This window comes from Protobothrops mucrosquamatus, unplaced genomic scaffold, assembly GCF_001527695.2.
Source record: "Protobothrops mucrosquamatus isolate PMUCROS unplaced genomic scaffold, P.Mucros_1.0 scaffold4671, whole genome shotgun sequence".
Classification (NCBI taxonomy): Eukaryota; Metazoa; Chordata; class Lepidosauria; order Squamata; family Viperidae; genus Protobothrops; species Protobothrops mucrosquamatus.
The window spans coordinates 17989-30437 of record NW_015390568.1 but is presented as its reverse complement, the minus strand read 5'-3'; the positions used below and the strand labels follow the sequence as shown (position 1 = coordinate 30437).

At 38.1% G+C, this 12449-nt stretch overlaps 1 protein-coding gene across 1 annotated transcript in view; it reads right to left on the bottom strand.

The window, feature by feature from the left end:
• Nucleotides 1-12449, bottom strand: part of LOC107299207 (dickkopf-related protein 3-like) — a 26543-nt gene that overhangs the window by 11816 nt on the left and 2278 nt on the right. The window contains exons 2-4 of the mRNA XM_015828572.2: nucleotides 10653-10790; nucleotides 9530-9610; nucleotides 1191-1283 (exon numbers count right to left, since the gene is read on the bottom strand). Of these exons, the coding sequence (XP_015684058.2) occupies nucleotides 1191-1283; nucleotides 9530-9610; nucleotides 10653-10790 (312 nt within the window). The remainder of the gene's footprint in view (nucleotides 1-1190; nucleotides 1284-9529; nucleotides 9611-10652; nucleotides 10791-12449) is intronic.

Genomic DNA, 12449 nt, shown 5'->3' with positions numbered 1-12449 from the left:
CAGCAATGCATGTCAAATCTCAAATAAGTCTGGAGATTTTTAAAGTGCCTGTATTTTTATTGTTTTAGAAGAGAACATGATGAAATTTGCAGTGACACTACAATGTTAGTGCAGTGATACAGAGGCAAAATATTCAAACCGTCATCTGACAGTCTGTTTGTGGAAAAGAGAAAAAATGTTCCTAAAATAATACCCAAAGTATACTCCAATGAATTAATGTAATATGCTATTTTAATTGCTAAACTGATTTAAACATTCACTATAGTACAAGACACCTGTGCAAAATGGAAAGCAAGTTATTTTTGAAGAATTTCAAGCAAACAAGAATAACGACGATGATGATGATGATAATAATAATAATAATAATTAATAATAATAATAATAATAATAATAATAATAGGAAAGGACCTTGGAGGTCATCTAGTCCAACCCCCTGCTCAGGCAGGAAACCCTATACCATTTCAGAGAAATGGCTGTCCAGTCTCTTCTTTAAAACTTCCAGTGTTGGAGCATTCACAGCTTCTGGAGGCAGGTTGTTCCACTGATTAATTGTTCTAACTGTCAGGAAGTTTCTCCTTAGTTCTAGGTTGCTTCTCTCCTTGGTTAGTTTCCATCCGTTGCTTCTGGTCCTGCCTTCAGGTGCTTTGGAGAATAGCTTGACTCCCTCTTTTTTGTGGCAGCCCCTGAGATATTGGAACACTGCTATCATGTCCCCCCATCGTCCTTCTCTTCATTAAACTAGATATACCCAGTTCCAGCAACCGTTCCTTATATGTTTTAGCCTCCAGTCCCCTAATCATCTTTATTGTTCTTCTCTGTACTCTTTCTAGAGTCTCACCATCTTTTTTACATCGTGGTGACCAAAACTGGATGCAGTATTCCAAGTGTGGCCTTACCAAGGCATTGTAAAGTGATATTAATACTTCACGTGATCTTTATCTAAAACATATTTTACATTTTACAGAATTGGGTAATAAAGTGCAAGTATTCAGAAACCATTTTATCCATGCTTTTCCAACTTTAGAAACTGTCTTGTTTATGCACAAAATTGTCAGGTCCTGGAACCTTCAGGTGAGACATTATGCGTAGGCATAATGCAACAAACGTAGCCTGATATTCAATCTTCTAAAATTTAACCCTAACTTATCAACTTATAGATAGAAAAAAGTGGATAAAGATGAAATGCTCACTGCGTGTTGAGGTTTGCAAATGTGACAGTTGTACATCAAATCAGAGAATGCACAGTATTTTCCAATTTCACAGTCTTCATCTATTATGCACTCCTGAGAAAAAGAATAACAAATCTTCAGTAAAAGAAAAGTGTGGTTATTCAGTAAAACTACATGCGACCAAAGATGCATTTTTGCTCCAAAGGCACCTAGGATAGCAGTGTCTCAATACTGCATTACATAACAAGAGTAATAAAACAATCCTGATGCCCCAAAATGAATTATAGACAGTGTTTCTATTCAGCCCATCTGATCCTAATGTTTCAAAAGTGCTTTAGACTATCTCTTTGATGAGTTTTCTCCAAATTACATGCCCCAGACTACAGACCAAATACAAAGAAAGTGCACATTTCTTCCAACATGAAAACAAGAAAAACTGGTCTGTGTATATATGGCTCTCTCTGACTGATTGCCTAACATTGTATTGGACTAATTTATTTAATCATATAAAATCAAACATTCCAATAACACAAAAGAGTCTAACACTTTGGTACACTTTTTTCAATACATACATCAAATAAATAAAAAAATGCAGACAGTCTAACAACTTTTAAACAAACTTTTAAAAAGCTACTTACAACCCATCCTCAAAGTTACAACTACAGCTGCCCCTCACCTGCAGTCATGTGATAGGGAGGCACTAGGCAACTGACTGACATTTACAGTGACCTGTAGTTACATAACTATGTATCAACTTTAAAAATGAGCGTGGCTGCAGCCATTTCCTACTCATTTTCGGTTGACACAGCACGGAGGGAGGGGGGTTTACCAGGTGCTTCGCTAAACTAAACAGATTTTTTCCCATGGGAACCAAGGTCATCGGCTGCTCCCAGAACTGCAGGCTGGGCATTTTGTGAAAAGCCCACCAAGAAGTTGTATTGGGGAACGCAGTAGCATGCATAGCTTTAGGGTAGGATTTCTTAACTTTGTATTGGGGATTGTTACTGTGTATTCAGACTTGGTTTCGTTTTTGACATGCCGATACTTTGTATCAATAAACATGTTCTTTGAGGAACTTGCAAGCCGGAGTTCTGCTTTATTTGTCTCTGTCTGTCGGAACCATGACGCTATGATTTGCAATGCAAAAACTGCCCATTCAGAAAATTGATTTGCTTAATGGCCATGTGATTCACATAACAAGTCCAATCACATGGTGCCTCAACTTTACTATTGCAACAACTTAGACCGAAACTCAAGGCTCAAAAGTTAAGAACTATATGCACATAGCAAATACACTCCACAGTAACTTACTGTACTGAAGAAAATTTTCCCTAATACTGATTTAGTGATTAAACTTCCAAGATATACCAAAAAAGTGAAACAATTTTTGCCTCATAATTTAAATTTGACCAAGAATTTCACTGAGCGATCAAAGTTATTGATTCATAGTTATTGATTTATAGTTGCATAAACTGAAGACTGAACCCTGAAGACAAACCAAGAAATAATGGATTAGCCAGACCCAAGCTGTCTTGGATTTTATTAAACAAAGAGTGAGCCTCTCCACCCATTTCCTGCATCCTTATTATGAACGAAGAAAGGCTGTGCAAATACGTTTACATTTAGCAATCCCTGTGACAAGGTGATATCAGAACTGAAGTCCAACAGTTCTGGATAAAACAAAGCTTTACCCTACTGAAGAGTGGCTTCCCTGTTTGGCTCTCCTTTTAAACTTTTACTCCTAATACCATTAGCCTTATTTAGGCATGTTTGAGTATCTATGGCTTTCCTAGCCACGCTTCCACAAAGTAGTAGTTACTTCCAAAAGCCCTCCTCCCAAAAAGTCTGATTTATATTCCTGATGTTGGTTCGATGGCCAGCATTCATGCTGTCGGTCTCAATAGGTAGCTGTCTTCTGACAGGAAAAAAAGCAATCACGTCTGTTTTAATTCTTTGCAGCAGCTCCTTCTTGTCCAAAAGTCTCCTGCTGATAGCTATTAAGTTTTCCACTCATTCTGCTTGGCCCATCTGAAGACTAAATATTTAATGTGTTTTTCCCTGCCTTTCCTTCTCTGATTTATTTTTTTTAAGGCACTATCTTGAATATTTGAATATGGAATATGGATTGAATATGGAAATATGCTGTGTTTCATGTAAGAATCAAAAGTACTTTAGCTGCAAGACCTTTTAAAGAAAGGTAGGGTTTCAGCAAGTCTCCATGGAAAAATCTACGAACTGTGTAGACAGCATAAGAACTGCATACATGGATAAAAGTCAAATGTGTTCACTAAAAGAAGCAAAAGTAAAGACACCCTCAAATCAAGCTTATCTCCTGAAGGCAGCATCCACAGAAAAGATTCATCACAGCCTTCTTCTAAAAGGTTTCTACAACTTCCCAAATTGGTTAACTCCAATAAAATTCTTGGCATCCTTCACCCAAATGCTAACCACGGCCTATTCCTATTTAGCTTCTAAGATCATCTGAGCTCAGGTAGCAGTTGCCACCTGCTGAGGCAGTATACTTACTACTACCATGTTTTCCCGAAAATAAGCTCCACCCCCCAAAAAAGACCTACCCTGATTTTTGGGGGTGGACCTAATATAAGCCCTACTCCAAAAATAAGCCCTTCTTCAAAAATTAGGACCCCACCCATCCATCCCACCTTGCTACCGCAATGGGGCAGGAGGCTGCGCAGTACATCACGCCGCTGCCATATCACGCTGCTGCCACAATGAAGCGAGGCAGATGGGGTAGAGCTGTCCCATGAGCCCCACACCCGCTTCCTTCAGCCCCCCCCCCCCAGCCAGGCCATTCCTTGCTCAGTGACCTTCCCTTTCATTTCCCTCCCGAGCTGGACTGCCATGCTACGGAGGATGGGTGGGGTAGGCCCGGTTCCCCTCCACCGTTTCAGAGCCAGGGGGAGGGGTTTTTTCTCACGGGAAAAAAATTCTTGCGAGAAGTTGGACGGTCTGACTGAACTATTTTTAGTCCCACAAACTCTGTTTCCCTGCAGCAGGAGAGAAACGCGCCAGAGCTGGAAAGCAGGTTAGTGTTGAAATTTTTTGCTTTCAGGAAGAGAATCAGCAGGAAATGGGTCTGCCATTTTCAGAACGGAGAAGGAAGATGCGGGGTGATGCAGGGCGGCAAGCAAGTGCTCTTCTCTGGTCTGCATCACTGCGCAGAGCCGCTCCATTCCCCGTTCTCCATTCTCTCCAATGGCGGCGAAGGAGGACTGGTGGAAGGAGATGTCGGGGGAGGCTTGTGCCACCCAGTCACGGCACAAGCCACGGGAGAGTTGGCGGAGGAGGCAGCAGCTGCCACTGAGCAGGTGATCTGTTGGTTGAAGCGTGAAGAAAGCCCCTCCAGTGGCGCATAGCAGCAACATAGCCTTTCACCATCACTCCCCCCCTGGCTCCAAAACGGCAGAGGGGGACCGGGCCTACCCCACCCATCCTCCATAGCATGGCAGTCTGGCTTGGGAGGGGAATGAAAGGGAAGGTCACCGGGCAAGGAATGACCTGGCTGGGGGGGGGCTGAAGGAAGCGGCTGTGGGGTGCATGCGGCAGCACCACCCCCTCGCCTCGTTGTGGCAGCAGTGATGCAATATGCCACGTGGCCTCCTGCCACGAGCGGCCGCACAGAAGTGGGCCATCAGCCATGCGGGCTCCTGCTGGATGGGGCTGTTGGTGCCGCCGCCGCAAGGCGAGGCAGGTATCATGAAAATTATAAGACACCCTCTGAAAATAAGTCCTAATGCCTCTTTTGGAGGCAAAATAAGACCAGGCCTTACTTTTGGGGAAACACAGTATTGATCAAATTACAAGTGCAGTTACCGTGGCTTGATCCAACCTGGATGGGTGGATGGACAAAACAAACATGCTAGTCACAATCTAGAAACCAATAAAAAACCTGGTCTCCTTCTATCAACTGTGCTCAATCCAATGCAGTTCCCCAAGTGAGACACAATTATGTTAGTGGTTGTCATCCAGTTGTGAGTTATCCCTTTCAGAAAAGGAAAGCAATGAAAATGATGACTTTTTTAAAAAAGACTTGTCCCAAATGTTTTATCTTCTGGTTAAAAATAAGAAGTTGACTTTTTAGATCCTTGCAATGCTACATTCTCTAAAATATAGATCATGAAGAATATTTCCAAATTTTATGACTTTATCTTTTTTGTTCAACTGCTGGGCTGCATAAACATGTTGCTTATTATGCTGATTATATCTATAGCAGCATGTCGCAGAATCCAGGTGTGGAGAGTGCCTTAGAATGAATAAAAAACTTTTTCCTGTGAAGATACACCAAAAACTTATGTCTGATTAGCTTTGCTAAGTTAGTGACAATAAAGCCAAATGTGGAGTTATTAACAAAGTACTGTTTAACCAATAAGACCAATAAGACCAGAGTTCTTTTCTCTCAACCATTAAACTGAATACATGTTTTTGTTTGGCCCTAACTTCCCTTCTGTATAGGTTAAGTGTCAAAAAAGAGGTTTCCATCTTATTTCTTAGATCAGTAGAAAGGACACCCTCCTTACAAACACTAAAATTTGTAAGACAAGAGTCATAGTAAATAATAACAATAATAATAGTAATAGAGTTGGAAGGGACTTTGGAAGTCTTCTAGTCCAACCCCCTGGTATAGAAGCCCTATACCATTTCAGACAAATGGCTGTCCAGTCTCTTCTTAAAAACTTCCAGTGTTGGAGCATTCACTGCTTCTGGAGGCAGGTTGTTCCACTGATTATTGTTCTCGATGTCAGGAAATTTCTCCTTAGTTCTAGGTTGCTTCTCTCTTTGATTAGTTTCCATCCATTGCTTTTTGTCCTGCCTTCAGGTACTTTGGAGAACAGCTTGACTCCCTCTTCTCATCTAGTAGATGAGATGTTTGTCGTAAAATCCTAAATATCTGGTCCAGTCTAACTCAAAAACATTTTTTAAAAAAATCAACATACCAGTTCTTTCTGCTCAGATGCACAATATGCACACAATAGTCATGGAAAGAGCACTCAGTACGCAAGAATGAATCATAAACAGAATCACTTTGTCTCAGAGAAGAGAAATCCATTCTGTTGAACTGCTCTATGAAACAAAGATGACAGTATCTGCAGGCAATTAATAGCAGATCCTGTAATCAACAAGAATTTGGGGCCCTCAAGAGGTATCCTTCAACAGATATAAAATGGAATCCATGTGATACCAGAGCCTATTTATAACATCTGATCTGAAACCTTTAACTTTAAAATGTAAAGGCTTTTTTTTTCTACACATGCATTACCCATGCAACCCTGTTATTATGATTTACATGCTTTCCTCTGTTAAAAACCTCATTATCACATTCCTAAACTCAACACAAAAATTGAGGTATGGTGATGTGGTGAAAATAATATTGAGAAATAATAATAATAATAATAATAATAATAATAATAATAATAATAATAATAATAATAATAATAATAATAATAATAATAATAATAATAATAATAATAATAATAATAATAAAAAAAAAAGTTGGAAGGGACCTTGGAGGTCATCGAGTCCAACCCCCTGCCCAGGCAGGAACCCTACACCATTTCAGACAAACGGCTGTCCAGTCTCTTCTTAAAAACTTCCAGTGTTGGAGCATTCACCGCTTCTGGAGGCAGGTTGTTCCATTGGTTAATTGTTCTAACTGTCAGGAAGTTTCTCCTTAGTTCTAGGTTGCTTCTCTCCTTGATCAGTTTCCACCCATTGCTTCTCGTCCTGTCTTCAGGCGCCTTGGAGAATAGCTTGACTCCCTCTTCTTTGTGGCAGCCCCTGAGATATTGGAACACTGCTATCATGTCCCCCCTCGTCCTTTTTTATTGAAAACAATATTTAAAGGAAAATTAAGACACATCCTTACAAACCAGGTAGGGCAGAAATGATCCTAAACATGACAACTAAGAAATAAGCCTATTTCAGGAAATATGGATTATGTTTATATAAAAAATGTATAACAGAACTAACTACTTGTAATTATATGGTAAAGAAACACAAAGGAACCAAGTAGAATGTTATTTAACCCTTTATCATACTGAAAGTAATTTAAAAGTTTCCTGTTTGGTAATGAAAGTTAGTGGGCAGACAATGACATGTGCATCATGTCATCAGAGAAATGACATGACTTGTGAACTGCTGTCACATATTAAAAATAAATTATATAACTGGGCCACTTCCACAACAACAGTAACATGCACATGCTACTAATGTGCTATCACTGTGGCTTACACTATGATGATATCAGAATCACTTTCATTACCGCATTTACAGTAATCAGAGGCTAATGGAGTCTGTGGTGCTCTCTGAACTGGGTTGTTTTCTTGCAGACATTTCATTACCTGACTAGGTAACATCTTCAATGCTTCAAGGGAGTGCAATTTAAAATCCTCTAGCAACAGTCAAAGGATGGTACAATCAGCTGTAATTATTTTTCCCATGGCAAGAACTCTGTTTTTTTATTTCTCCTCCATGTGCTATCCATCTTAATTACATTCAACCAAACATGCATCTTTCTAAAAAATACATGAATGTATGGTTTTAATTTGCTGCTTTTAGTTTCTATTGCTTTTGTTTCAACACTGATTTGTTAATTATTTTGACAGTATATTACAGCAGACTTGGCTTCTTGTTAAAGTGAAAACAGCAAGTAATAAAACATTTTAGTGTGATAGCATTATTTTTTCTGGACTACAGCAGCTGCAGTTTTCAAAATTGTTTATACCTGCAGATTTGAAATCAAATTTGAGGTAAGCAGTAAGCAATAAATGCATGGAAACTTTAGTGCTTTTTCCATCAGTTTTAATACCATACATAAGTTAATAGTTCCCAGGAATTCACATACCACTACACTCCTAATGATTTATTGGTGGATATTTACCTATTTATTTGAAAGAAAGATGGGCCTGAGTTAAAGATGAATCTCCCCAAGAAAGGCAGATTAGACTGAAAAAATAATTCTCATAAAATCTAGTACAATTTTCCTATTTTAAATTATTTTAAGAAAAAATAGCATCTCTCAAGTAAATTAAAGCCTAAGGTACATATAATTTAGCTTCTTGGGGAGAAGACTCTCAAGTTATTTCATCAAAACCATTTCTAATAACTTTTCTGGTGACTGATCTTCTCACATGTAATTAAATACGCTTAATTTTTAATAGGCCCTAAAAAGTCTATTCTTGAAAATGATAAAAAGGTGGCAGATGTCCGATTCACCAATTTTATCAGTATATGCAGAAACATAAGATACAACACAAGTTTTCTCAAACATCTCAAAGATAGTTATCTGAACAGTTATCTACTAATTGACACCGAAAGCAAATAAATTCAAGAGAATTCCAAATTAAAAAATAGCATGATTAAATCTATATAAAAACATGTGAATGAAAGTTACACAAGTTATAGATTTAAGGATGGGTGATTATTCTACAACATTTTCTCTGCTTATCACGGAACCCAGAGGAAAGCTTACTGGTTATTTTGTAATCAGAAGCAAGGAGTACAAACCTAATTTCTGATCACGTCTGTGTCTTGCATTAAGTTTTTATATTATTCCATATTGCCTTAAGCAATACTGTTTGCACTAAATATTTCATATCCATACAATCGGAAATTACATTATCAAAGCCACAAGCAAGCTAAAATCAATATTAATTATATTGCAATTTTCCCTCCAGGTATCTTCCATTTGCAAGACCAAACATCCCAATAATTTAGAGAATTTAGTGATAATTACTTTAAAATGCATGACAGTATGCCTGGACAAATGGCCTATCTCAGTGGTGGCGAACCTATGGCACGGGTGCCAGAGGCGGCACTCAGAGCCCTCTCTGTGGGCACGTGCGCCGTCGCCCCAGTCCTAGGCCTTCAGCTGGATTTTATAAAACCTTTTCACTTTAGGCCTCCGCCACCCTGTGCAAAAAAAAAAGTTCAATCAATCAATTTCAACTTCTCGTGGGGAAAAAAAAGATCTTGCAAAGTTGGAATTGATTGATTGAACTTTTTAATCCCACCCAGTCTGCCATTACCCTCGCAGCCATGCCCACCCAATGGGCCACACCCCCAATTGGCCACACCCAGCCAATGGGCCACACCCACCCGGCACCTGACGATGCATAAGTGGGTTTTGGGTTGCAGTTTGGGCACTCGGTCTCTAAAAGGTTCGCCATCACTGGCCTATCTTACAACCACTGACAAATTACAGTCACCAGAGTAGCCTATAAATATAAATAATGTATATTATAATGGACTCAAACAATCCTATGTTTAGTTATGCCATATTGACAACTTTTACTCAAGAAATTTATTGATATGTTGTTTTTCAAAAAAAAAGAATTACTTACATGATTTCTCTTTCTGCCTTCTTGTATTGATGTAATAATAGTCTCAGAGTAGCTAGTAGATCCAGTTTTATTATCCGTTACCTAAGAGAGTAAAACAAGTACACAGCAAAGCAATGATTTTAAATAATGTTCCAGTGCTGTTTTTTTTTTATTTAGCTCTATGAACAGAACTATCACTTTATAATTATTATGAATCAGACACTTTGGAATTGTGTCATGAAACTGGTGGAATTTGAGTTTGGAGCAGAGAAATGGGATTTGACCTTAGTCTTTCACAGAACACCATGCAGTATCTCTAGACGAAGTATTATATATAAAAAATCTGAAGGAATTACATTTTAATGAAGTTACAAACATAACCACTATTTGCAAAAAAAAGAAGAAGACTAATCTGTCATGAAACCGATTTTACTAGAGAGGGATCTGTGGCAATCCAAGACTGTTTTTTACTTTTTTTAATGATGTTAAAAAGGGGTTAATAGATGTGCTGCTTAATGCTGGTCAACCCTTATAGGCGGTGGTCTGTTTCAACTGGAGAGGCTTTTTTAGAGCAGCCTGCAGAATCTGTGAAATATCTCTAATCTATATTTCTAGAGGAAAAATGGCCAAGGTTTAGCTGTGCAACTTTCTGCTATTTTGGGGGGGGGAAAATAAAGCAGGAATCAGTACATTAGGCCTCTGAGGAAAAACATTTCACTTTTATCCTTAGAATTTGTCAAAATGCCCCCAATATCCCCACCACTACCGTTATTAAACCTTTCTCTTATACAGCTTTTGGAGCCATGCCAGCAAGTAAGAAGTACGCAGTCAATTAAAAAATGTTGCCCACAGTTGCTTTAAAAGAGCTTCTAGAGATCTCACCAGAAACTGGAGGGCCAAACCACAAAATTTTATTAGAGTTATGCAATAGTTTAGATTTGAAGCCAAAAAGGTGCTTCAAAGTATATAATAAAATAAGACTCCAAACTCTGCAACTTCTTAAACCAAACGTATCTTTAAAAAACTACAGATGGGTGCTTTCTGAAATTTATACTACCAATGCATCTGGTGAACACTAAGTTAAAGAAAAACAGTGAAGACTATATGAAATACATATACAAATGCATAAATAAAAACATTTCACCTTATCAATTTCTTGATGTCTATGTATAGTTTTATTTCCAACTTTTGTATCTGTGTAGGATTCATTATGGTAATTGGCAGGAAGCTTCTGAAATTCAATTCCCATTATCTTTTTAGAGCCGTCTTCTTCTGCTTCCATCTAGAAAGATTATATTTAAAGTTACAAATACCATGTAAACATTTACATCACTAAATATATATTTCCAGATAGACTCAGCTTTGCAAAGAACAAGTGACTGACTTCATTATCCATGCAAAGTTATTAAATTTATAGAGCAATATACACATACACAAACCTCATTCAAAACTTTACTATTTGTGGTACTGTCTGCCATGTCTGAAACTGCAGAATATTTATTTTCCAATACAGAGAAGTTTATTAAGCAGTTTTGGTGGCAGAGGATATGGAATATCCTTTTGAAAGTGAAAGGTGATCTTTTGGAAAGGAAGAACAAGTTGGCAGCAATAACAAATTTCAAACCAGAAGCAATTTTTTCTTAAGATTCTATTCCTAATTATTTTCTCTGGAGACTGCAATTCTTTCTCCAGTATTCTGAGCTTCTATGCTACATCCATGGTAATTACTAATTAAACTTCAATTTCCTGATGCTATATTACCAATTTAGTAAAATTACAGAGCTATGTTATCCTTATGAATATGAATAGATATAATCAAAAGTTGCTCTCCAGCCTTTATACCAAAAATTAATATGTATGGATTACAAACAAAAATATTCTTTCATGTAGATATTTGAGGTAATATCATATTTATATTATTATTTCAATAATGACCATGATAAAACTAAAAATATTGCAATTTATACTTTTTATCATAGGAGGAAAACACATTCGACGTGGAGTTAAATAAAATGTTCATTCGTGAAAGACAGTAAAGAAAAAAATATAAAAAAACAGGAAGAGTCTAGAATATGTTTCTTTGACAAATGATTACAAAGACTTTTACAATTACTTGTCCTCTCTGCTATCTTATTCAATCTTTGAAAAGGAACAGTTGGCAATGCTTGTTATTTGAGCTCTAGGACAAAATAGTCCACACCTTCTCTTAAATCTTGGGTACCTGCCCTAACCCAAAGAGCAAATAAACATATCGTGTTTGCCTTTAGCAAATACATAGAAAGCCAATCAAGAAAAAAGAGCTGCTTAAAGGTAGTCAGGAGTAACTACTCTTCATCAGAAAAAATCTGATGCTGCTTATTTTGAGCTATCTGAGGCAGGAACACAGCCACATTGGTCACCGCGATGTAAAAAAGATGTTGAGACTCTAGAACAGTGTTTCTCAACCTTGACCATTTTAAGGCATGTGGACTTCAACTCCCAGAATTCCACAGCCAGCATTGCTGGCTGTGGAATTCTGGGAGTTGAAGTCCACATGCCTTAAAATGGTCAAGGTTGAGAAACACTGCTCTAGAAAGAGTACAGAGAAGAGCAACAAAGATGATTAGGGGACTGGAGGCTAAAGCATATAAGGAACGGTTACTGGAATTGGGTATGTCTAGTTTAATGAAGAGAAGGACGAGGGGGGACATGATAGCAGTGTTCCAATATCTCAGGGGCTGCCACAAAGAAGAGGGAGTCAACCTATTTTCCAAAGCGCCTGAAGGCAGGACAAGAAGCAACGGATGGAAACTAATCAAGGAGAGAAGCAACCTAGAACTAAGGAGAAACTTCCTGACAGTTAGAACAATTAACCAGTGGAACAACCTGCCTCCAGAAGTGGTGAATGCTCCAACACTGGAAGTTTTTAAGAAGAGACTGGACAGCCATTTGTCCGAAATGG